Source organism: Parasteatoda tepidariorum, chromosome 1 (assembly GCF_982258835.1).
Source record: "Parasteatoda tepidariorum strain Cologne lab strain chromosome 1, Ptep-v5.0, whole genome shotgun sequence".
Classification (NCBI taxonomy): domain Eukaryota; kingdom Metazoa; phylum Arthropoda; class Arachnida; order Araneae; family Theridiidae; genus Parasteatoda; species Parasteatoda tepidariorum.
In genome coordinates, this window is record NC_141755.1 from 55,762,417 (window position 1) to 55,790,374 (window position 27,958).

The 27,958-nt window shown below is 28.3% G+C and overlaps 1 protein-coding gene across 7 annotated transcripts; it reads left to right on the top strand.

Moving 5' to 3' along the window:
- The first annotated feature begins 501 nt into the window (after positions 1 to 501).
- Positions 502 to 27,813, top strand: LOC107448240 (DNA repair protein complementing XP-C cells homolog). Of its 7 annotated transcripts, none has more exons than XM_087164633.1 (7): positions 502 to 675; positions 1,887 to 5,160; positions 5,438 to 5,666; positions 7,350 to 7,521; positions 8,034 to 8,115; positions 9,668 to 9,761; positions 18,357 to 19,602. In XM_087164633.1, exons 2-7 carry the CDS (start codon positions 1,955 to 1,957, stop codon positions 18,384 to 18,386), a joined length of 3,813 nt encoding a protein of 1,270 aa, XP_087020759.1. In that variant the 5' UTR covers positions 502 to 675; positions 1,887 to 1,954; the 3' UTR covers positions 18,387 to 19,602. The 7 variants fall into 7 exon arrangements, 5 of the variants coding, with proteins under 5 accessions (XP_087020759.1, XP_087020755.1, XP_087020774.1 ...); XM_087164648.1 differs by lacking the exons at positions 1,887 to 5,160; positions 5,438 to 5,666; positions 7,350 to 7,521; positions 8,034 to 8,115; positions 9,668 to 9,761 and adding exons at positions 21,724 to 21,949; positions 23,348 to 23,519; positions 24,046 to 24,127; positions 26,168 to 26,261; positions 27,335 to 27,813 and having other exon boundaries at positions 542 to 675; positions 18,357 to 21,377; XM_087164635.1 differs by lacking the exons at positions 502 to 675; positions 1,887 to 5,160; positions 5,438 to 5,666; positions 7,350 to 7,521; positions 8,034 to 8,115 and adding exons at positions 21,724 to 21,949; positions 23,348 to 23,519; positions 24,046 to 24,127; positions 26,168 to 26,261; positions 27,335 to 27,813 and having other exon boundaries at positions 18,357 to 21,377.
- Positions 27,814 to 27,958: the final 145 nt, after the last annotated feature.

Sequence of the window (27,958 nt, forward strand, 5' to 3'; positions counted from 1 at the left end):
AGCGTTCCCCATATCAGTTCTTCAGAAGGACAGAGAGAAAAAAGATTTTCAAAAGGTAGCAAGACCTCCCACCGAGAAGATTAGTGAACTTGGGGGTAAAAGTTGCCTTCCTTTACTCAAAGGTAGAAAGTGACTTGTGTTTCAAAGGCAATATTACAAAAAGTAATAAAGATAAAATGAAATTAACCTACATTTTCGTGGATAGGAAAGATTGAAAAAATTATTAGTATTTTTTTTTAATTGATCACTCCGATTCTTGAACAAGAAAAATCGATTCAAAGTACGACAAGCCCGCCATAGACTTTACATGTTAAAAGCAGAACTGAGGAGTCTGTTGGTGCAGCACTTTTCTCCCGGCAACCACGATTGTGGACCCGACTTTCTGAGCGCGCCCCGTGTTCTTTGTTCGCCAAGGCGCAGCTCTAGCACTCTAGTGCGACGTAAATGAACGAATCAATCAATCAATCTAACCAGTTAAGTGCTATTTAAATGCTATTCTGAAGAGCTATTTCTTGTGTTATTTGCGACCGCGAGACAAATTTCGCGCCTATTTTCTGTTTATTTAATAACATTATCAAATGTTATTACGTCATATATAATATATAGTTTTTATTAAAAATGGAAAAGTTAATCTTTTTATCTTTGGAAATAAAAAAAACCTTCTACCCAAAATCGGTAAATATATCTGCATTTTTTCCTTCTATAATATTTGTATTTAAATGTTTTTACGTAATATTTTATCCATCATTTTATTTAAAATGAAAAACTTAACATCTATGTCTTCGGAGTTATAAAAACAACGTTTTAAATTTGTTCAATATATCTGTATTTTTTTCTACAATATTCGTGATCTTACTAATTTGTTTTAAATTTGTTAGAATTTCTTACGTATAGATGTTTTTTCTGATTTTAAAGAAGTTTGAATAAATCCTGTAACCCTTTTGTAGGTTCCCATTGAGGGTTCAAAGGTGAATAAACTACATAAGAAATGCGAGAAGTAAATTAGCAATGCATATGGTAATAAGATGATAAACTCTAAACAATTATTGGCAGAATATTTTCGACCTTTCTATGACATTCTAATATATTTTCGAAATAATTCATTAATTAATACATTCTGATATATTCTCTAATATATTTTCGAGAGAAATTATTAGTTGTAGCAAATATATATGTTATTAATTTGAAATAACAGAAACCCTTTCTGTTTACAAAAAAAGATAAAAAGAAATTTTCATGTATAGAAACAGTATATAATTTATATAAAATATACATATCTAATAAATCTTCAAATAAAACAATACATATTTTAATATTGGTGACATTCATCCATTCTTAAAAGCGATCTATTTTTAAATTTCCATGATTTCAGAATTACTTTTTATAATATCAATCTGAAATTCTAGCTATCGCCAGTCATTATGGAATTTTTTCTTCTCAAAGGAAAGTAAAAGAAATCAGGAGTGTTTCTTCCCCCTCCTAAGAAACTAAAAATATAATATTATGGAATAAAGCTAACTTTCAGTTACTAAATCATTTTATACTTTTTTCAAAATAATACCCAAAATACATCGAACATATACTCAGACTATAGGCAGTGGCCTTCAGCATAATTTTATGAATAGCTATTTATATGAAAATATCTTTAAAGATTTGCATAATTATTTACTTAAATATTGTTTTGATTTTTGGTAAACATACAAGTACACTTAAAACTATGATTTTATGTATTTTTTGTTTAATTTGTCCATAGTTCTGCACATAACAGATTAGTACATAACAGATTCAACACATTAGTTAAACATAGACATTATCATTTGTTGTTTTCTTGATTGAGTTTGTAAACTATCTTTTAAGCTGTACTTTTTTATTTCTTTTTGTTACAGGTTATTTAGACATTTCCAACAAAGTTTTGAATTATAAAATAAAGATATATCTTTTATCATAAAAAAAAATGTCTCGCAGGAAGCAAAAGTTGGATCATGCTACTGTTGTAGAAAACAATAATGATGTAGTAGAAAGAACTCCTTTGAGAAGGTCAAAACGTAAACTTGTAAACAAAGAGAACATGAACCAGAATCTTAATGCAGACACTGCTATTGAAGAAGACACTACTAAAGTTGATAAAACCCTCTTAGAGAATTCAAGCAGTAATTCTGTGATCAAAAAAAGAAAGGATCAAAAGCTGAAAGTTAATGAAACAGTTTCAATGTCTGAACACGATATTATGATCAAAACCCCTAGAGTATTGATTAAGAAATTAAAAATAGACGGCCAAGTATTTTCCCCAGAATTAAACAAAGAGAACATGAACCAGAATCTTGATGCAGATACTGATCTTGCAGAAGACACTACTAAGGTTGATGAAACCCTTTTAGAGAATTCAAACAGTAATTCTGTGATCAAAAAAAGAGAGGATCAAATGCTGAAAGTTAACAATGGAACAATTTCAATGTCTGAACAAGATATTATGATCAAAACCCCTAGAGTATTGATTAAAAAATTAAAAATAGACAGCGAAGTATTTTCCCCAAAATTAAAACGAATTTCTGTTGATAGTGGTATCAGCTCAGATCTTAGTTTACAAGATGTAAGTGTTTCATCAACAATGTTAAGAATGTCAACCGAAACTGAACTGATGTCTTCAAAAAACTCATTTAATATATCATCAATTATAGATTACAACAATATTGATGTTCAAGGGAAATCTTCAGAAAAGCCTAAACGGCAAAGGAATACAAAAAGAAAAGTAGATGATCTCGTAAATACTAGCATTTCATTGGCGGAAAATGAAAAGCATATGTCGAAGAAAAAATTAACTTCAGCTAACATATCAACTGATTTTCAAAAAGAAAAAGATTCTAAGATTTTGTTAGATCAAACTAAGAAGGAACTAGTTTTGGAAGATGATAGCGAGGATGAAGTTATATCATTAAGAAGATCAAGAAGACTCAAGTCTGTGAATGAAAAGAGCAAAAACCAAAAGTCAACAGTTTATCAAACAAGTCCAACTTTCAAAGAAGATCATTTGATCAAGAAATTAAAAAAAGATGACGAAACATTTTCTTCAGAATTTAGCCAAAGTGTAGCTGATATTAGCTTAGATCTTAATTTGAAAGTTGGAAGTTCTTTATCTACGATATCAAACAATATAAAAGAAACTGAATATATATCTTCAGAAAAGTCTTCTAAAATGGCATCAACTATTGATAGCAATAGTCCTCAAGTAAAGAAATCTTTGGAGAAACTCAAACCTCTAAAAAATGGTGAAATAAAAATTGATTATCTTGTAGATACTTGCATCTCATCTGATAAAAATGAAGAGCTAGCATCTAAATGTAAATTGGCTACCAAAAATATATCCATTGAATTCCAAAATGAAAAAGAGCTTGATACTCTATTAGATTCATCTAAAGATAAACTGTTTTTAGGAAGTAATAAGGATGTTGCTATTGTTGAAGGTAGTATTGCAAATAGCTCATCAACAGGAGAAAAAACTATTATGCAAGTTCTTGTTCAGCAAGAATTCAATGCAGAGACTGAATGTAAAATATCAAGTTTAAGTCAAACAAAGACAGAAAGTAGTAATAATGATTCCAATAGTGAATCTGATTGGGAAGAAGTTGGAGAAAGAAGTGAGTTAAGCTTGGAAGATTATAATCCTGCAATTCCCAAGGATGGTGTTGAAATAACAATAGATTGCCCAGACCTCAAAAGTTTACGTAAACAGAAGAAGAGAGAGTATGAGATGGATCAAATTAGACTTTGTATTAATCGAATGCGGAGAGAAGAGCAATTGAATATCCATAAAACTCATTTACTATGTCTATTAGCGCATGGATTATTTGTGAATGATATTTTGAACTCTCTTTATTTAAAAGCATTCGCTCTTTCCTATTTACCGCCTGATTTATTAGCAGTTACAGCTGGTCGAAAAATTGACAAAGCAAATTCTGGTGTTATACGCAATATAGTTACCTGGTTTTGTGAATCTTTCAGCTTTGAAAATAAAGAATTACCCTTCATTGATTTCCAAAAAAATATATTTAGCTACTTTCAGGAGCAAAAATCATTAAGTCCATCAGAGTACAATTTAATGTTTGTAGTTTTTGCTCAAACTTTAGGTTTTAAAACCAGATTTTGTGTTTCTTTTAATCCTGTTAGTTACAAAGCTAAAAATTTATTGAAGAAATCCAGATCAAAGATAAAAAATAGTTTGTATGAGCATAATCTCAAAGTGGAAAATAATTTAAAAACAGAAAAACCAATACTTACTGAACAAGAAAGTTCTAAGGAAAAATCAGTGCTTGCTGCCAACAATAAGAAAACAAAATTGGATATAACACTGAAAAAAAAGAAACCTCGACCCCAGCGATCGAAGAGTAAGAGTTACAAAATGAGTAGTGACGAAGATGAAAGTGAAGTCATAAAACTTCAGCCACAACGATCTAAAAGTAAGAGTTGCAAAATGAGTGGTGACGAAGATGAAAGTGAAGTAGTAAAACTTCGGCCACAACGATCTAAAAGTAAGAGTTACAAGATGAGTAGTGATGAGTACAAAATGAGTAGTGACGAGTACAAAATGAGTAGTGACGAAGATGAATATGAAGAATGGAAGTTGCAACCACAGCAATTTAAAAAGAAAAGTTATAAAATTAGCAGTGATGAAGAGGATGATTTTGTTGAAAAGAGAAGCTCTCAAAGGAATAATAAAAAAAAAGATAGGTTTAAAAAATTGTCTGAAAAACCATTAAATCGTAAAATCTTATCTAGTAATTCAGAGCCCAATTTTAAAAAAAACTGCAATTTTGAAAAAGATAAAATCATATGTTGGTGTGAAGTTTTTTCTAAGCGAGATAAACGATGGATTTCTGTTGAGTGTACTAACCAAATTATCGATGAACCTTACGATATTGAAAAATTACTTCCACAACCTGTAACTTATATTGTAGCTTATGATAATGATTGTTACATAAAAGATGTTACCAAACGCTATTGTAATGAATATATGACTTCAGCTTTAAAATTAAGGCCTGATTCTGAATGGTGGGAAGAAACAATTGAATACTTTTCTCCTCCAAATTCTAAATTAAATAAAGAGGAAGAAAAGAAATTGGATGAAATGCTAATCAACAAGCCATTACCTAAAACATTTAAAGAGTAAGTTTTTTGTTATGCTAATTCATTTTAATTTTTAATTACAGCATATATCATAATAAATCAAATTTATCTTATCTTTAAAGCCGACCAGACTGTGTAGGGTCTGGGAACTGGCCTTGCATCATAAAGGTTCTGGGTTCCCTTACAACTTTGGTCCACCTAATATGATGCTCCTGAAAGAGTGGCCAACAAATCTTTAAAAATACTAACAATTGTGCTTGTATTTGCCCTAGTCTTTGATTCGTTTATTTTCTGAATTTTAATTTTTCTTTCCTAGGTACAAAAATCACCCACTTTATGCTCTTAAAAGACATCTTTTAAAATTTGAGGCAATTTATCCACCTGATGCAGCACCTGTAGGTTTCGTTCGAGATGAACCAGTATATGCACGAGATAATGTTTGTGTACTTCATTCACGTGAAAAATGGTTAAAAAAGGAAGGCAGGACAGTCTGTATTGGTGAGGAACCATACAAACTTGTAAAAGCACAGCCGAAATGGGATCACGTAAGTTTCGTGGATAACAAGTAAACTAATATTTTTTAGGCACATAAATATTTAAATTAATTTTATTCTCAAACATAGGGGCCCTGAACCTGCACTGGGAATTTCTCCCACCTCATTTAGGGCATCCATTTTCAAGCTCTACGGCAAGATTGCCCATGAGCAATGGCTTTGCTGACGGTCAGAGACAAGCTAAGGAGCTGAATTGTGACTGTCCTAGTGTACGTCAAAAGGAGCTCTTAAGGCTTAATAGAAACAGTTTAAGGAAGATCATAGGTCTTCTTACTGGTCACTGCATCCTCAGGAGACACCTACACATAATGGGAATAGAACCCAATTCTCTTTGTCGGGGTTGTCATCTTGAAGAAGAGACATCGCTACACATACTCTGTGATTGTGATGTCTATTCTGCTCAAAGATTTGAGCATTTAGGGCAACATTGCGTCAATACCTGGGAATTGCAAGACGTTCCTGTAAAGTGTTTACTGAACTTCATTTCAGCTAGATGGCTTTCTTGCTAATCACGATTTAGGGTTTGGGTACAATAGACCTCTGGTCAATGAACACCCTGCTCGTCAGAGCTGCCTAACCTCTAAGTCTATCCTCAAACATGAGAATTTTTATAAAAGGCTTTGTCAGCCATTATTTTTCGTAGTTTAGTTCTGGGTTATTGCATTTATTCTATTGAGTGGCCATATTTATTTTCATGTATTATTTTTACAATATCAGTGTTATGTTAAAAAATAGAATGTACAAAGAAATATTTCTTATCTATGTGTGAGAGTATAAAATATCATACACAGTTCCCACAAAAGTATACTACAGACAATAAAACAAAACCAAGATAGCTGAAATTATGTCTAAAAAAAACTAAGCTTCCATATCCCAATTCAAAGTTAATTTATTAAAGTTACCCTATTAAAGTTACATAAATTATGTTCATATTTTCAACTTCTTTTTTTTAAAATATTTTTGATAACAAGAAAATTAACTGTTAGCTTGAAAAAATTTTAGGTACCCATACAATAAGCAAACAGTAGCTTTGTATCTGGAGATGACCAAAAGGGAGTTTTAGTGTTGTGACTTATATTTTTCAATTTAATTTGCTTAGCAATATTTCAATCATATTTTACTTTAAGTTCAAAATTTAATTACGTTAAAAAATATTTTAATATGAAAATGCAGACCAAAAAGTATGTTTCCTTTGATCAAGAATAGGAAAGTTTGAGAATAATGTCAGACATATTTGTATTTTCTATATTTAGTAATATTTGGATCATATTTCAATGCTCACATTTTAATTTTGTAAAAACATATAGTTAAAAAAAGAATGTTTGCTTTTATTAAAAACTGAACTATAAAGTAGGAAAACTGTAGATGCTCATGCTTTGTGCAGGAAAACATGTTTTCCAAAATTCTGTTTCCCCCCCCCCCTTTTTTTTTTCTTCAAGAATATCATTTTTAATTTTAAGTTAAGTCTCTTCAAACTTTACATCTGTCTTTATAATTTTAATTTCTTAATTCTCTACTACTCTACCTTTTCCATACTCTTATACTAAAAGTTACATAGTATTGATTTAGCAGTCATTCTTTTTACATTACATGCTTAAATTTTGCCCCGTCTAAATCTTTGCAATTAGAATGACACACACATATTTTTTTAAAATGCAAATTTTACAATTTTAGATTAACCAAAAGATAATAACTGATCTACCTCTTCTTGAAGTGTTTGGTTATTGGCAGACAAAGCTGTATGAACCACCAGTTGCGGAGGGTGGAAGAGTACCTAGGAATGAATATGGAAATGTTGAGCTTTTCAAGCCTTGGATGTTACCTCAGGGGACTGTACATTTGAAAAGTGAGCTCATTAAATTTCATATTAATGCCTACGCTCGTAAAATCTTGAACTTTAATTTATTAATGCTTGAGTCAGATTTTCTTTCAAGAATATTTTTTACAGTTAAATTAAATGTTGTGAAATTGCTTAGAAGATTATTAAAACGGAAACATTTCAATTAAAACTATCTGATATACATAAAAAAAAAATTCTTTTTACAATTGTATAGGCTATAATAGTTGTTAAATAAAATAAATAATGACTGGAAGAAAGTAGAACTGAGCACCAGAGAAATCCCATGGACATCAGCCGAATAATGTTATAGCCAATTAAAATACTGTGGTGGCATCCAATGTCGCTACATTAAGAATCCCTATAAATCATCTGAAAGTTATCTCAATGATCTTTTATATTTATGGTGGTCGATTTCATCTATTTTCTATTGTCAAATAGTTTTAATTTTTTAGTTATATTTAATTTTTCTCAAAAGTTTTTAAAATAAATTTGCTCTATGTTGCTTATTTTTGTTGCAGATCCAGGTCTGAATCGTATTGCAAAGAAGTTAGGCATCGATTGTAGCCCAGCTTTTTTTGGTTTTGATAACTATAGTGCTGTGTATGTATACTTTTTTTTATTAAATTTATGTAAGGTTCATTAATAATGAAACAGTTGCTTAAAAAATACTTTAAGATCAAATAATATTTATCACCCATGTTGAAAAGCCGTAAAATGAGAATGAATTCTATGCCATAAATTGAGGAGATTGATTTAGGAGACCTTCCACTAAAATTTCCAATGAAGACTTATTTAAGCATTGATTACTAGGATATTGTGGTCAGGATAGGCCTATTTTTTTACTATTATTAAAATAAGATTTTTTTCTGAGGGCAATAATTGTAAATTTGGTCTGTTTAGAGGGTGAATGAGAACTTTCCACTTGAATATTAGATAAAGAATTACTACTGAGACTAATATCAGAGTTAAATGCAACTAATATCATAATTTTTTCACACAAGAATGTAAAAAATAATTACAATTAATGAATTTTTTTAATTAATGAATTTTTGTTCACAATTTATATATATTCCAGTAAAAATTAAATAGTTAGTAATTGACTCACTTTTTTGCAGAAAGGGAAAAGTTGATTCACTTTTTTTTTTTTAAATACATGCAACAACAAAGTTAAATATTATATAAATTGTGGATAAAGAATTTTAAGACATTAATTAGTAATATAAGTACAGAAAATATCTTACTAGATTTATAATGAAAAAATCAAGATTTCATATTAATTTCATTTTACTCTAAGACACTCGGTGTAGCTTTTCTTCCTTCTGGTGATCAGCTAACTTGTTCTTTGCCTTTGAGTTTTTCCCTTGGTATACGGTTAATTTTTTAAAATTTCACTTACACTGTTTAAACTTTGACTCATTATTTCTGAAATGACCCTTATAGTTGAAAAATATTCAAAACATATTCTCTCTTTTTAAAATAAAAAAATTTAGTTTTGAGTGGCTATAAATTTGTACAAATTTATATCATAATTTATATAATTGAATAAATAATTTCAGAAATCATACATAATTATTAAGGCATTAGGCTATACTATGCTTATACATTAAAATTCTATTTTTATCTTTGCTAATGATAAAAATAGAATTTTAATGTATAAGCATAGTATAACTATGATAAATTACACTATCATTAATTATTCTTTCGAAGATTCAACTAGTGTTTTACCAAACATTATTCTAATTTAAATTTTTTTAAAAAGTGTCAATTCTTTTGAAGTGTTTTCAGTTTATTTTGTCGAAAAAACTTAAATCGAGTGTATTTTAGAGATAGAATAATTCAATTTTCACTATTCCATCTGTATAGCTTTATGCTAAAGTAATAAAATATTTAATTTATTGAGCATATGATGGGGGAAAATACGAATTTATATAGTATATAGTTTGAACAAATTTAATAATTCAATAGATATATTGGTATTTGATTATTGCTAATTTTATATATGTATATTGAAAGAGTAATTTAGTATTCAACAAATTCTGTCCCAACGCCTAGCTTACTGGTCTGCACTTAATTAAAAAAAAATGCTCCCTCATGACAAAAATATTACATGCGGCACCTGGAATAATACATCTCTTGCATTTTATTTTAACAGATTTGATGGTTATGTTGTCTGTGAAGAGTTCAAAGATACACTTTTAACTGCATGGGAGGAAGAACAAGTGAATGCAAAAGAGCGTAAAGAAGAAGTAAGTAAAGAAAATATTTTAATTTCTGTAACTAATAAGAAGTACAGTTAGTTTATCCCGCTTTAAGAAATACCATTGGTTCCAACTAATGGTTACTCAAATAAAATAATTAATTGGAAAGGGTTTATTGGTTGAACTTAAGAAAAAAAATCATTCCACGTAAAGCAACATACAATTGTTAAATGGACCTTACACAAAATTTCTTATTACTTAAATGAACCTATTATCAATATTTCCTTAATTATATCAAATTAATTGTAATTTTTCATTTTCTTTAACTTACATATTGTAGATTTTTTTTAAAGAAAATAAAAGATTCATATTGCAAATGAAAAAATCCTAACTTTGCTGCTCATTCAACAAATGATGAGCTACATTCAATTGTAAGGTATGCAGAATATTCTGAAACATCCACAAGATGGATAGTAATACTGTGTATTTTGTACCAATTTCAAAAAGGAAAAAAATTATTTTTTCCATCAATGCAAATAGTAAAATCTTTCCCTTCTTCATTTGCTCTGCACTGTTTCCTTACTTTCTCTCAATTTTTTCCCCTTAATTTAAGAAAAAAGGCAATCTGCAGACATTGGTTTACTCATCAAAGAAAGAATTAAATTGAAGTATGGCATGAAATAAAAGACAGTGCTTTGCATTTTCACTGTCTTACTACCTCACATTTTTACTACCTCTTTCCTTCATTTTCTTTACAAATTTTAACTTTTTCACAAATTCAATTGTTTTTAAAATTATTTCTTTATTTGTGTAAAAAAAAAGTTTCCCTAACGATTTTAGTCTTTATGAACCTGAACCATTTAACAGTTTTCATATTGAATTTTTTTTTATTTGCAATTCTATTTATGCTTATTTCAAAAACATATACTTTGTCCACACTTTTAAAATTTTTAAAGTTTTTGTTCAATATAAATATTTTAATAATAACAAGTGAGTTGCGCGGAAAAAAAATCTATTTCTTTATTGCAGTGACCAAAGAAATGTGCTAAAAAAAAGAAATTTACATTTGCTTTTTTAATTAACATTGTTTACATCAATCAAAAAAAAAATATCTATATATATACCTCAAAAAACCTTGTCAGCTGGAAATTCAACAAAACAAAGCTTTATTTATGATAGACCACTGTCTTTAATGTTTTAAAAATATTGTTGCTTTATATATTAGTTTAAATTATGTTATTCATTCCAATATTTATTTGTTGTGCAAGCTATTTTTTTTTGTCATTGAAAATTCTTTTAGTTATTATTTTTACTGATTATATTGTGAAATTTAATTTGATATACTCTGTTGTCTTTTATGTATATTTGGTGATGCCTGTGAAACAAAAAATTAGTTTTTATAACAATTGTTTTGCCCAATTCCTTAATGTCTGTGATAAAGTTTTTTTAAAATAAAATTTTTAAATTTATTATTTTTATTTTATTTTGTTGTTTCTTTCAAAGTATATATAATACACCAGCTATTTTGAGAATTTTTCTGATCATTTTGAATGATTTAGATATATTCTGCTGTCTTCTTAAACAAAAAAATTAGTTTCTACAAAATTTTAAATTAATCACTTCAATCTTTATATAAAAAAAGCTATTTTCAGGTACACATATGTTTTTTAGAAATATTTGAAACTTAAAAACAAGCCTAAGTTTGTTGTGTTATTAGTAGCCTGTATAATAGTCACTTAGTAGAAAATAAAGAATAACTTTTTTTAAAAAAAAATCCTATAAGTTTAAAATTTTTTATATTTTTTCTTCATTCCTATAAAATTAAAAACAAATCAATTTGATATGCATCTACAGGGATTATATTTTAATGATGACCAAGGCTCTACAAATTTTGCAAAGATGTGACAAATTACACAATTTACTATAGTGTGCATAATTGCCTTGCGTTATATCCACAAAATGTTTATTTTTCTGCAAAATGTCTTCCAATTACCAGATAAACTTGTCTTAACGACTTTTTTTTTCTTTGCAACTCCACCTTCTTTTTAATTCTAAGAATTATTAATGACTATCCTTACTTATTGCAATATTTGAAAAATAGTAATTAAAAAAAAAAAGGTGTCTTTTTCACAAATTAAGTTTTTTTCTTCGCCTTCCGCATAGTTATAAAAAATTACCTCATTCTTGATGCATAATATTTTAGATATTCCCATATAATTTATTTTGCCCTAATGGTGACATATTTAATTACTTATCTAACTTTTTTTCCTCACAGTAGTAGAAAAATTTTATAAAATTCTGCAATTTCAGCAACAAAAAAAAAAAAAAAAAATTTTCAAGCGATTTGAAAATTTAATTTATGAGTTGAGCCTTTTTGGACTATATTTATATTTGGTTGTTAGATGTTAAGGTAACTTATATTTGGCTGTAAGATGTTAGTTTAAGCAGGACTGTTAATTTTTTTTGCTAGTTATCTATTGTTCGCATTGTAATAACAATAGTGATCGGTGGCGTGCCCAAAATATTGTGTCCTGTGCCATAAATGGCACGCTTGCCAATGGTTCGTCATCCCTGTCCTAGTGCATCTGAATACTTTTAAAGTTTTGTGTGTTAAAAATTTTTTATACAGTAGAGAACCATTTATCCGGTATCCAGCACGGTTTTCCTGCCATTTTGAACTAGAACAATTATGAAGAAGAGCGGAAATTTGACTTATACTCGAAGTTGAGTAGAGGAAAATGTGGGAAAAGGGGGGAATTATTCTTCCCATTTGCCCAGAGAAACTGACCTTGAAGATCTTTAGATTGAGAGGGGGCAGGGAAAGGACAAATGTTTCATTTTCTCCTGTGTGTCTGAAAGAATCATTTTTTTGATAAGCTGCCGCCAATCAAACTTAAAGAGTGGCATGGATTTCGTTTTTTCTCTGATTTACGAGAGGGTGGGGAAAATGCATTGCACACACATATCAGTGAACAGTAGATAAAATAAAAAAGAAAAATATATAAGATTTATAATGATAAATTGTTTTATAATTTCGGATAATGCATTTATTAGGAGTATAACGTTTTTTTAATCACCAGTTATATTTATCTATTTTACATCGATTAACAAAACAATATTTTCTAATTGGTAACAAAAGCTTAAACATAAAGAAGTTAATATGCTGAAAAAAGGCTCTGAAAGTATAAAAAATATCAATCAATTTTAATCTCTATAAAAAAATAATTGTATAAAAAAATCAATATTTTTTTGTCGAAATTATAATCTTACACAAGTTAAATTAAAACTTTTATCATTGAATTTCTCTCTAATATTTTTGATACATATAACGAATTAAAGAGTTATTGTGCATGAAATTGTCTTTCATAGAAATTGCAAGCACTTACAACAACCACATTTAATGCAAAGGTAGATATTGTATTAATTGATTCCACCGTAAATGAGACACTCAGTTTTTCATACCAACACGGTAGTTTTGCTCTGAGGTGCCCATGTTGTTTTGGGGTAGCGATCATTTCTTAGAATTAATAACTGTCAATGGCATATGGTTACATAGAGCAATGGTTAGCATATCAGTACTGTAACTGGTAGGTTCCAAGTTCTAATCAAGCTAGAAGTTTTTGGTTACCTTCTTTAAAACTGAAAAATGTTTTCTTTTATATTTGAAATAGATAAATTAAAAAATATTTATACCATAATTCACATCAAAGCTCAGTTTATAATTACAGGGATGTGATTCTTCCGCGGATTTCCGTTTTTTGTCAGACTTTTCCATTTTTCCCGCTAATTTCCGCGAAAATTTTTTTTTTGAACAAGTTAAAATATTTTAGGAGGAATTTAATTTTCCGAGGAGCGAAAGTATTGACGTCCTCATTCTTCCCTCAGAAGTTTCTCTAAAAATCATTTCCTTGGGATAAAACTGATTGACCTTTATACAGGGATGAGATTTTTCATTTTTGCCTCTCAAATTTTAGCCTTTTTATCAAAAACTCTGATTCTCTAAAAGTTTTTTTTTTTTTTTTTAAATAAATATCCCGTTTTTTTTTTTTTTTTTTTTTTTGAAAATTCAGTCCTTGAAATAAAATAATTATATTTATTTACGATTTTCAAAGATAAACAGAAAATTCAAACTATGTACTAGCTGCTAACCCTTCCGTATTTTTACTTATTTTAGCTACTTTCTGCGCTTTTACACACAGAAAATAAGATTTTCCGTATTTTTATTCGTCCGCCGGATAGCTCGTATTTTCGCAATTCGGACGTCGTGACCCTGCTGTCTGGCGTAAGAGCAAACGAAAAAAAAAATTTTTTGACGTGGATTTGAGGTGAAAACATTTATTTGCTCATTCAATTAATTTTGAAAATTTCTATTTATTAGGTCTAAACAAAAACAATACAAACAAGAATTTTAGAAATCCCAAGTCAAGACTCTGCAAATATCTCGATTGTTATTCACGCGATTTTAATATCAATCATCAATTTTCGTATTTACCTGATTTAAAAGTTGCGCATTGCGATTCTTATTTATGCTATTTAAACATCGTGCATTATGATTCTTATTTACGAGATTTAAAAATCCAATATCGCGTTTTGTATTTATGCATTTTTAAAATCGCGATTTTATTAACAAACATCGTTTTTCGTGTTTACCGGATTTGAAAGTTGAACATTGTGATTGAGCCAATTTTAATTTCGTACATAGCGATTCTTATTTTTGAGATTTAAAAAAACCAATATAGCGATTTGTATTTACGCGCTTTTAAAACCCTATGCAGCGATTCGTATTCACGCGATCTTAAAATCCAATGTCGTGATTCTCTATTGCGGTTGTAATATCAAACGTCGATTTTCGTAATTATATGTGCTTTAAAAATTAGACACTGTAATTTGTATTCACGCGATTTAAAAATTATGCATCGTGATTCGTATTTATGTGACCTAAAAATTACGCATCATGATTTGTTACAAGTTTAAAAATCACACTTTTTTTGTCAAATTTTTGTTTCGTCAATATATATATATTCTAATTAGGATTTTTACACTTTTTAAGAATCATTATTTATGTAGGAAAAGTCTGCAGTTTGTTATGATATCAATAATTTATTCTTAAGTTTATTTAGAGACTAAAGATTATTACATTTTTTAAAGTTTGCAAATTTGAGATTTTTTACTCTAATCATAGAGTAAAAATGGGTTTTTCTGAAATTGATTTCTTTTTTATCCTCTGTTATATTAAAGAGCTATTCTTTTGAAATATATATCTAGTCTAGCCTAAAAATATGAACCTATGGTGAAAAAACTGTGTTTGGAGACTGGAGAGTCACCTTGCTTGCAAGATTTGACTGTATGGCCATTGATAAGTCAGTGCCTTTGACTTGCTTCCTATGCAAAAAAAAATTATCAAATATTTTTTAAGATTAAAATGTAAATAAAAAGTAATCCCATGTTAAAATAAGTTTCAAATGTGAGTACATATAGCATTTTGTATTGTGATGTCAGAAGAAACTTTTTTCACACTTATGCACCAATTTATTTGTTTTAATTAATAATTACACTTTAATTATCTATAAGTTAAGTCAATTCATAAAATTAAACTTAATTATCAATATTAAAATAAGATACTCATCCCTGCCCTCCCTTTAAAAAAAAAAAAAAAAAAAAAAAAAAAAAACACACAATAAACATGAAAATCCCAATAAAACTCACCAGGGTTGGGTTTTTCTGAAAAAAACTCTGGTTTTTTGCAACCCTGTCCGTAAATAAATGAAACAGCATAAATTTAACAAATAATTAATGATTCCTACTTCTTAAAAAAATTAATCTGAAAATATAAAATATATATAAAATAAAAACAGATGGGCACTCATAAAATATTTTCAATAGCAACTTGAGTTTAAAACAATATGGTAAATATATGCCTCAAAAGTATAAAACATAAACTAAAATAAAAACTTTCCCTTTTTCTCACAACATCATTATAAATTATAGAATCTTCTCACTGAAAATATCTCACCATTGTATCAATGACCATTTGATACATTTTTAATTCATTGAAATACTTTTAATCAAAGAATTCAGCATTATGTATGAATCAAAGAGTTGTTTATTATTAAAATAACATGCATATCAAGTTCACTATTATTTTAATTTAATTTCCAAAATGCTTTTTTCCTTCTAAAAAAAACTGAAATAATTTTCTGCTTTTCAAAGTAAAAACTGAATCTATGTCAAGTAAAAAATACTAAAGCACAGAATTCATTATCGATATAATTAGCCACTCCCTCTTTATAATTTTGTTTATATTGTTGTCACCATTTGCAGTGATATAACCTGGAGAGCTCAATTAGGTGAACCGATTTTTTAAGTCTTATGTGGTTAATCACAAATATATATTCTATAATAATTGTTAGCAGATAATTTAATTGGAAAATAATAAGTTTTAAAATATTTAACCTCTCCACATTTTTTTCTCCATTTGGTATTTTTCTTAGCTTTTTTCTTTTCAGAATTTTAACAGCTCTCCGACACAAAGATGTAGAATCAAGCACTTCCTTAACCTTCCCATATGAACCTTCTCCAAGAACATCTCCCATTACATATTTCCCAACCATTTTTGCTCGCTTTTTTGAAGATGTGCATCTGATTTCGCTAGAATCAAAGCGATAAAAAGTGACGGGTACTGTATCATCATTCAGCCAACTGTCAATAGGAGGATTGTCATTTAAGCCTTCACTTTCATCGTCAGAAGCTATTGTAAATTCACAAGAGAATGAATCTTTCATTTCACTCATTCGTTACCTTTCTTATCTGAACAAAACAAGTAATTAATAGAAAATGCAAAAGATGCACTATACACCGGCATTACAGGAAGTAGTAAACCGAACAAAAGTGTATCTAAGAATTACTTATTGGACTACATTTAAAAATTTGTTACAACTTCTGTACAACAATTTCAACTATAATATTTGTAAATTATTTATATTAAAATGACTAAAGGTGAAGTTTACTGAACTGTTGATTACAGACAATTTTTCGGCTTTTATTCCGAAAAAATCTTTAGTTTGTAGCTTACCTATACTTAAATATTGGTTGGTTACAAAGTAAGACTTTAGCTATTTGTGGAACCGTTCTCACTGCATGCAAACAAGAGCCCGATTGGCGAGTTTTTCGCAGGTAAATATATTTTACCAATCACCGTTAAAGAATGCATGAAAACGGTCTCTAAAACCTCTTTTTGAAGTGTAGAAATTCTGAAGAGTTAAGTGCTATTTATATGCTATTCTGAAGAGCTATTTCTTGTGTTATTCGCGACCGCGAGACAAAATTCGCGCCTAATTTCTGTTTATTTAATAACATTATCAAATGTTATTACGTAATATAAAATATATAGTTTTTATAAAAAATGTAAAACTTATTCTTTCTATCTTTGGAAATAAAAAAAACCTTCTACCCAAAATCGGTAAATATATTTGCATTTTTTCCTTCTATAATATTTGTAATTAAATGTTTTTACGTAATATTTAATCCATAATTTTATTTAAAATGAAAAACTTAAAATTCATGTCTTCCGAGTTATAGAAACATCTTCTTAAGTTTGTTAAATATATATGTATTTTTTTCTACGATATTCGTGATCTTACTAATTTGTTTTAAAATTTTTTGAATTTCTTAGGTATAGATGGTTTTTTTTTATTTCAAAGATGTTAGAATAAATCCTGTAACCCTTTTATAGGTTCCCATTGAGGGTTCAAAGGTGAATAAAATTATATAAGAAATGAGAGAAGTAAATTAGCAATGCATATGGTAATAAGATGATAAACTCTAAACAATTATTGGCAAAATATTTTCAACCTTTCTATGACATTTCTCCCTAGCTCTAATATATTTTCAAAAGAAATTATTAGTTGTAGCAAATATAATATGTTATTAATTTGAAATAACAGAAATGCTTTCTGTTTACAAAAAAAAAGATAAAAAGAAACTTTCATGTATAGAAACAGTTTATAATTTATATAAATATACATATCTAATAAATCTTTATATATAAAATAATACATATTTTAATATTGGTGACATTCTCCCGTTCTAAAAAGCGATCTATTTTTAAATTTTTGTGATTTCAGAATTACTTTTTATAATATCAGTCTAAAATTCTAGCTATAGCCAGTCATTATGGAATTTTTTATTATCAAAGGAAAGTAAAAAAATTACGAGTGTTTCTTCCCCCTCCTAAGAAACTAAAAATATAATATTACAGAATAAATCATAACTTTCAGTTACTGAAACATTTTATACGCTTTTCAAAATACATGGCCCAAATACCCAAAATACATCGAACATATACTCAGACTAGGCAGTGACCTTCAGCATAATTTTATGAACAGCTACTTATATGAAAATATCTTTAAAGATTTGCATAATTATTTACTTAAATATTGTTTTGATTTTTGGTAAGCATACAAATACACTTAAAACTATGATTTTGTGTATTTTTTGTTCAATTTGTCTATAGTTCTGCACATAACAGATTGAACATTTATCAACACATTAGTTAAGCATAGAGGTTATCATTTGTTGTTGTTTTCTTGATTGAGTTTGTAAACTATTTTTTAATCTGTACATTTTTATTTCTTTTTGTTATAGGTTATTTACACAGTACCAACAAAGTTTTAAATTATAAAATAAAGATATACCTTTTATCATAAAAAAAATGCCTCGCAGGAAACAAAAGTTGGATCATGCTACTGTTGTGGAAAACAATAATGAAGTAGAAAGAACTCCTTTGAGAAGGTCAAGACGTAAACTTGTAAACAAAGAGAACATGAACCAGAATCTTAATGCAGACACTGCTATTGAAGAAGACACTACTAAAGGTGATAAAACCCTTTTAGAGAATTCAAGCAGTAATTCTGTGATCAAAAAAAGAAAGGATCAAAAGCTGAAAGTTAATGAAACAGTTTCAATGTCTGAACATGATATTATGATCAAAACCCCTAGAGTATTGATTAAGAAATTAAAAATAGACAGCAAAGCATTTTCCTCAGAATTAAAACGAATTTCTGTTGATAGTGGTATCAGCTCAGATCTTAGTTTACAAGATGTAAGTGTTTCATTAAGAATGTCAACCGAAACTGAACTGATGTCTTTAAAAAACTCTTTTAATATATCATCAATTATAGATTACAATGATATTGATGTTCAAGGGAAATCTTCAGAAAAGCCTAAAAGGCAAAGGAATACAAAAAGAAAAGTAGATGATCTCGTAAATACTAGCATTTCATTGGTGGAAAATGAAAAGCATTTGTCGAAGAAAAAATTAACTTCAGCTAACATATCAACCGATTTTCAAAAAGATAAAGATTATAAGATTTTGTTAGATCAAACTAAGAAGGAACTAGTTTTCGAAGATAATAGTGAGGATGAAGTTATATCATTAAGGAGATCAAGAAGACTCAAGTCTGTCAATGAAAAGAGCAAGAACCAAAAATCAACAATTTATCAAACAAGTCCAACATTCAAACAAGATCATATGATCAAGAAATTAAAAAAAGAAGATGACAAAACATTTTCTTCAGAATTTAGACAAAGTTCAGCTGATATTAACTCAGAACTTAATTTAAAAGTTGGAAGTTCTTTATCTACAATGTCAAACATTATGAAAGAAACTGAATGTATGTCTTTAGAAAAATCTTCTAAAATGGCATCAACTATTGATAGCAATAGTACTCAAGCAAGGAAATCTTTTGAAAAGCCCAAACCTCCAAAAAATGGTGAAATAAAAATTGATTATCTTGTAGATACTTGCATCTCATCTGATAAAAATAAAATACTTGTATCTAAATGTAAATTGGCCGCCAAAAATATATCCACTGAATTCCAAAATGAAAAAGAGCTTGAAACTTTATTAGATTCATCTAAAGATAAACTGTTTTTAGGAAGTAATAAGGATGTTGCTATTGTTGAAGATAGTGTTGCAAATAGCTCATCAACAGAAGAAAATACTATTATGCAAGTTCTTGTTCAGCAAGAATTCAATGCAGAGACTGAATGTAAAATATCAAGTTTAAGTCAAACAAAGACAGAAAATAGTAATAATGATTCCAATAGTGAATCTGATTGGGAAGAAGTTGGAGAAAGAAGTGAGTTAAGCTTAGAAGATTATAATCCTGCAATTCCCAAGGATGGTGTTGAAATAACAATAGATTGCCCAGACCTCAAAAGTTTACGTAAACAGAAGAAGAGAGAGTATGAGATGGATCAAATTAGACTTAGTATTAATCGAATGCGAAGAGAAGAGCAATTGAATATCCATAAAACACATTTACTATGTCTATTAGCTCATGGATTATTTGTGAATGATATTTTGAACTCTCTTTATTTAAAAGCATTCGCCCTTTCCTATTTAACGCCTGATTTATTAGCAGTTACAGCTGGTCGAAAAATTGACAAAGCAAATTCTGGTGTTATTCGCAATATAGTTACCTGGTTTTGTGAATCTTTCAGCTTTGAAAGTAAAGAATTACCCTTCATTGATTTCCAAAAAAATATATTTAGCTACTTTCAGGAGCAAAAATCATTAAGTCCATCAGAGTACAATTTAATGTTTGTAGTTTTTGCTCAAACTTTAGGTTTTAAAACCAGATTTTGTGTTTCTTTTAATCCTGTTAGTTACAAAGCTAAAAATTTATTGAAGAAATCCAGATCAAAGATAAAAAATAGTTTGTCTGAGCATAATCTCAAAGTGGAAAATAATTTAAAAACAGAAAAACCAATACCTACTGAACAAGAAAGTTCTAAGGAAAAATCAGTGGTTGCTGCCAACAATAAGAAAACAAAATTAGATATAACACTGAAGAAAAAGAAACCTCAACCCCAGCGATCTAAGAGTAAGAGTTACGAAATGAGTAGTGACGAAGATGAAAGTGAAGTCATAAAACTTCGGCCACAACGATCTAAAAGTAAGAGTTGCAAAATGAGTAGTGACGAAGGTGAAAGTGAAGTAATAAAACTTCGGCCACAGCGATCTAAAAGTAAGAGTTACAAAATGAGTAGTGATGAGTACAAAATGAGTAGTGACGAGTACAAAATGAGTAGTGACGAAGATGAATATGAAGAATGGAAGTTTCAACCACAGCAATTTAAAAGGAAAAGTTATAAAGTTAGCAGTGATGAAGAGGATGATTTTGTTGAAAACAGAAGCCCTCAAAGGAATAATAAAAAAAAAGATAGGTTTAAAAAATTGTCTGAAAAACCATTAAATCGTAAAATCTTATCTAGTAATTCAGAGCCCGATTTTAAAGAAAACTGCAATTTTGAAAAAGATAAAATCATATGTTGGTGTGAAGTTTTTTCTAAGCGAGATAAACGATGGATTTCTGTTGAGTGTACTAACCAAATTATCGATGAACCTTATGATATTGAAAAATTACTTCCACAACCTGTAACTTATATTGTAGCTTATGATAATGATTGTTACATAAAAGATGTTACCAAACGCTATTGTAGTGAATATATGACTTCAGCTTTAAAATTAAGGCCTGATTCTGAATGGTGGGAAGAAACAATTGAATACTTTTCTCCTCCAAATTCTAAATTAAATAAAGAGGAAGAAAAGAAATTGGATGAAATGCTATTCAATAAACCATTACCTAACACATTCAAAGAGTAAGTTTTTTGCTATGCTAATTTATTTATAAATTTTAATTACTAATTACAGCATATATCATAATGAATCAAATTTATCTTAACTTTAAAGCTGGCCGGACTGTGTAGGGGTCAGGGAACTGTCCTTGCATCAGAAAGGTTCTGGGTTCGAATCCTAAACAAGGCATGGATGTTCTTTCTTTCTATGTACTATCTGTCCTTACAACATTGGCCCACCTAATATGGTGCCCCTAAAAGAGTGGCCAACATATTCTTATCTTTAAAAATACTAACAAATGTGCTTGTATTTATCCTAGTATTGATTCTATTATTTTTATTTTCTGAATTTTTAAATATTTTTTTCCAGGTATAAAAATCACCCACTTTATGCCCTTAAAAGACATCTTTTAAAATTTGAGGCAATTTATCCACCTGATGCAGCACCTGTAGGTTTCATTCGAAATGAGCCAGTATATGCACGAGATAATGTTTGCATACTTCGTTCACATGAAAAATGGAAAGAAGAAGGCAGGACAGTCTGTATTGGTGAGGAACCATACAAACTTGTAAAAGCACGTCCGAAATGGGACCACGTAAGTTTCGTGGATAGCAAGCAAACTAATATTTTTTAGGCACATAAATATTTAAATTAATTTTATTCTCAAACCTGAGATTTTTTTTATAAAGGGCTTTGTAAACCATTATTTTTCATATTTTAGTTCTGGGTTATTGCATCTATTCTATTGAGTGGCCATATTTATTTTCATTTATTAATTTTACAATATCAGTGTTATGTTAAAAAATAGAATGTACAAAGAAATATTTACTTATCTATGTGTTGAGTGTAGAATACCAAACACAGTTCCCACAAAAGTATACTACAAGTAATAAAACAAAACCAAGACAGCCGGTGTCTAAAAAAAATTAAGCTACCATATCCCTTTTCAAAATTAATACATAAATTATATTCATATTTTCAACTTTTTTTTAAATATATATTTTTGATAAAAAGAAAATAAACTGCTTGAAAAATTTTTACCCATAGGATAAGCAAACAGTTGTTTTCTAACTGGAGATGACCAAAAAAGAGTTGTAGTGTTGTGACTTATATATTTCATTCATATTTTAAAAATTTAATTTTAAAATGTGAATAATTTAACTTCAAAATTTAATTTTATAAAAAAAAAATTTTCATATGAAATTGCTGACCAGAAAAGTTTGTTTCCTTTGATCAAGAATAGAAAGGTTTGAGAATGATTTCAGAAGTATTTGAAGATACAAGAGTCGATTGATTTAGCAATGATTCTTTTTACATTACATGTTTAAATTTTGTTCCACCCAAATTCTTATAATTAGTAACAGGGGTCTGTTTAGAAGAAATTTGGGTTCGTTAACGGACCCTTCACAAAATATTTTAACTTAAAAATCGACCCTTCACAAAATAATTTATCTTTCAATTGGACCCTTCACAAATTTGTTTATCTTCATTATTGTTTTGTTAATCGAATAAACCCTTCCGAAAAAGGGCGGGGGAGAAAGACAGGTGTAAACGAGCTAAGCTTTGTCTTTAGCAGATGCTTCTTCCTTTATTCGTCCAAAATGAATATTCTGCTGCAGCAGTGTAGGCTATTTTAAATATTTGTATATTTAATTAATATTGGTATTTTATTATAAATATTTGTATGTTGCATCTCTAATTTAGTAGCAGCAATTGCTGTTTATTTTTTAAAATTTAATTTTTTTAATTATAATTTTACAGTGTTGCGCATAATCTTGTATGTCTTTACAATAACAATACCCTATTTGCACAAATTCACAAAAGCAGGAGCCTGGTTGAAAGAAGGTGACTTAACGTTTATTTTATATTCACAAATTACGAGTAATTTTTTCACAATTTTACAAAAAACGGACCTTTCGCAAAATGTCGGAACAGACCCCTGAGTATGACACACAAAATTTTTTTTTTATAAATACAAATTTTGCAATTTCAGGTTAACAAAAAGATAATAACTGATCTACCTCTTCTTGAAGTGTTTGGTTATTGGCAAACAAAGCTATATGAACCACCAGTTGCGGAGGGTGGAAAAGTCCCTAGGAACAAATATGGAAATGTTGAGCTTTTCAAGCCTTGGATGTTACCTCGGGGGACTGTACATTTGAAAAGTGAGCTCATTAAATTTCATATTAATGCCTATGCTCGTAAAATCTTGAACTTTAATTTATTAATGCTTGAGTCACATTTTCTTTCAAGAATATTTTTTATAGTTTTATTAAATGTTGTGAAATTGCTTAGAAAATTATTAAAACGGAAAATTTCAATTAAAACTATCTGATATTCCTAAAAAAAATTCTTTTTACAGTTGTATGTGCTAGAATAGTTGTTGAATAAAATAAATAATCTCATGGTCATCAGCCAAATAATGTTATAGCCAATAAAAATATTGTGGTGGCATCAAATGCTAGGTACATTAAGAATATAAATCAACTGAAATTTATCTCAATGTTCTTTTATAGTTATGGTGGTCAATTTCACCTATTTTCTATTGGTTATCTATTGTCAAATAGTTTTAATTTTTTAGTTTGATTTAATTTTTCGCAGCAGTTTTTTAAATAAATATTCAATTAAAAATTTAAATTGTACATTGCATTTTAAAATAAATTTGCTCTATGTTACTTATTTCTGTTGCAGATCCAGGTTTGAGTCGCATTGCAAGAAAGTTAGGCATCGATTGTAGCCCAGCTTTTTTTGGTTTTGAAAACATGTGTGCTATGTATGTATATTTTTTTTATTTAATTTATGTATGGGTCATTAATAATGAGTCAGCTGCTTAAAAAATATTTTAAAATCAAACAATATTTATCTAACTTGTTGAGAAGAATAATATCTATAATTTTATACCATAAATTGAAGAGATTGATTTAGGAGACCTTCCACTAAAATGTCCAATGAAGACTTATTTAATTATTGATTACTAGGATATTATGGTCAGGATGTAAAAAAATCCTGTTTTTTTATTGTTATTAAATGAATTTTTTTTTCTGAGGGTAGTAATAGTAAGTTTGGTCTGTTGACAAGCTGAATGAGAACTTTCCACATGAATATTAGACAAAGAATTACTACTGAGACTAATATCAGAGTTTAATGAAACTAATATCATAATTTTTTTATCTAATATCATACCTAACATATAATTTAAACTAATATCATAATTAATATCATTTCGTGCAACCCCCACCCCCCTAAAAAATTTTTTTTTAATTAATGAATTTTCATTGAATTATCTTTGTATATATTTATATACAGTACAGAACCCGTTATCCGGAAATCAAAACCAAAAAACCGGAACGAAATTCGATTAGTTTTCACGCCATTTTTAAAAAAGAATATTTTTTTTTCCTCATAAGATTTTAGGATTTTTCGTTCTTTTTTGAAAGATGTTTACCTTACCATCATTTTGGAAATAATCATTAGTGTATTACTTCGTCGTTTTTTCTTCTTATTTCCAATTATTTATGTTTTTTTAGTTGGGTTTAACTATAAAAAAAAAACGGCTTTTTGTAGCGATTCAGAAAACCGGAAAAATCAGTTATCCGGAATATTGATGGTCCCGATCGTTCCAGATAATCGGTTCCCTACTGTATATTCCAGTAAAAATTAAATAGTTAGTAATTGACTCACTTTTTTACAGAAAGGGAAAAGTTTCACTTTCCTTCTTTTTTTAAAAAAAAATATATGCATTAACACAGTTGAATATTATATAAATTGTGCATAAAGAATTTTAAGACATCAATTAGTAATGCAAGTCCAGAAAATATCTTACTAAATTTATAACGATAAAATCAAGATTTCAAATTAATTTTATTTTCGCTCTAAGATACTATGTGTAGCTTTTCTTCCTTCTGGTGATCAGCTAACTTGTCCTCTTTTTTTGTCTGTGAGTTTTTCCTTTGGTATATGACTAATTTTTCTTAATTTCAATTACACTGTTTAAAACTTAAATTAAACTTTGGCTCATTATTTCGGAAATGACCCTTACAGTTCTTGAAAAAATATTCAAAACATATTGTCACTTTTAAAAACATAGTCTCCCTTTTTATTTGTTCTTTATTATTTTTTATCTTTCTTTTTTTTAATTTGTGAAAAAAAATATTTAAAAATAAAAATTTTAGTTTTAAGTGGCTATAAATTTGTATAAACGTATATTATAATTTATATAATTGAATAAATTATTTCAGAAATCATACCTAATTATTAAGTCATTAGGTTATACTATGCTTATACATTAAAATTCTATTTTTTATCTTTGCTAATGATAAAAATAGAATTTTAATATATAAGCATAGTATAAATGATAAATTACACTATCATTAATTATTCCTTTGAAGATGCAACTAGTGTCTCACGAAACATTATTCTAAAAGTGTCAACTCTTTTTAAGTGTTTTTAGTTTATTTTGTCCAACAAACTTAAATCAAGTGTATTTTAGAGATAAATAATTCAATTTTCACTAGCATAATTAAATTTTCACTATTCCATCTGTAAAGCTTTATGCAAACATAATAAAATGTTTAATTTATTGAGCATATGATGGGGGAATATACAAATTTATATAGTATATATTTTAAACAAATTTAATAATTCAATATATATATTGAAAGAGTCTGTTCAGAGAATTCGGACCCATCACCTCACTTGCTCGTCTGCACTTAATTAAAAAAAATGCTTCTAATGGCAAAATATCATATGCGGCACATGTGCCATAGGTGTCCAACGCCTGGAATAATACATCTCTTGCATTTTATTTGAACAGATATGATGGTTATGTTGTCTGTGAAGAGTTCAAAGATACACTTTTAACTGCATGGGAGGAAGAACAAGTGAATGCAAAAGAGCGTAAAGAAGAAGTAAGTAAAGAAAATATTTTAATTTCTGCAACTAATAAGAAGTACAGTTTATCCCACTTTAAGAAATATCATTGGTTCCAACAAATGGTTACTCAAACAAAGGAATTATTTGGAAAGGGTTTATTGGTTAAGCTTAAAAGTAAATCATTCCACGTAAAGCAACAGACAATTGTTAAATGGACCTTTCACAAAATTTCTTATTACCGTCATGTGGGGCTACTTTGTGCAAATTCGAATTTTTTCCGAGATCGTCTGACGTCGAAAAGTCAACTGAATTAACGATTAACGTCGATTAATCAACTGAATTCCTATCGCTGCACAAAGTAGCCCCACTTGGGGGCTTCTTTGTGCAAGGTATGTTTTGACTTATTATTTGTAAACATTACATACAAATAATGTCAATATTGATCAAATTCACTCGTCTGAGTCCAGTTATGAATATAATATCGATAAATTTTACTAAAGTTTAAATTAACATAATTTTTTTACATGTCGAAGTTCAAAAACTGCGAAATCCTGCACAAAGTAACCCTACATGACGGTACTTAAATGAACCTTTTATCAATATTTCCTTAATTAAAACAAATTAATTGTAATTTTTCATTTTCTTTTCATATTTGTAGATTTTTTATTTTTTTAAAGGAAATTAAGGATTCATATTGCAAATGAAAAAATCCTAACTTGCTGCTCATTCAACAAATGATGAGCTACATTCAATTGTAAGGTATGCAGAATATTCTGAAACATCCACAAGATGGATACTAATACTGTGTATTTTGTGCCAATTTCAAAAAGGAAAAAAATTATTTTTTCCATCAATGCAAATAATAAAATCTTTCCCTTTTTCATTTGCTGTGTACTCTTTCCTTACTTTCTCTCAATTTTTTTACTTAATATGAGAAAAAAGGCAATCTGCAGACATTGTGACTGCTGTGGTGCAAGATACCAGGTTACAATTTTATTTTTGTTCAATTCAGAAGATCAATTCTCTTTCTCTCTTTAAGCTTATGAATCTCAAGATAGACAGTAAATATTTTTCTTAAATTAATGTGTAATACTTTTTTCTTTTTCAGAAAAGATACAAAAGAATTTATGGCAATTGGAAAAAATTAATAAAAGGTTTACTCATCAAAGAAAGAATTAAATTGAAGTATGGCATGAAATAGAAGGCAGTGCTTTGCATTTTCACTGTTTTACTACCTCATATTTTTACTACCTTTTTCCTTTATTTTTTTTACAAATTTTAACTTTTTCACATATTCAATTGTTTTTAAAATTATTTCTTTATTTGTGTAAAAAAAAAGTTTCCCTAACTATTTTAGTCTTTATGAACCTGAACAATTGAACAGTTTTCATATTGAATTTTTTTTTTTTATTTGTAATTCTATTTATGCTTATATCAAAAACATATACTTTGTCTATACTTTAAAAATTTTTAAAGTTTTTGTTCAATATAAATATTTTAATAATAACAAGTGAGTTGCGTGGAAAAAAAATCTACTATTTCTTTATTGCAGTGACCAAAGAAATGTGCTAAAAAAAAAAAAAGAAATTTATATTTGTTTTTTAATGAACATTGTTTTTTTACATCAATCAATCAAAAAAAAAAATATCTATCTATATATATACCTCAAAAAACCTTGTCAGCTGGAAATTCAACAAAACAAAGCTTTATTTATGATAGACCACTGTCTTTA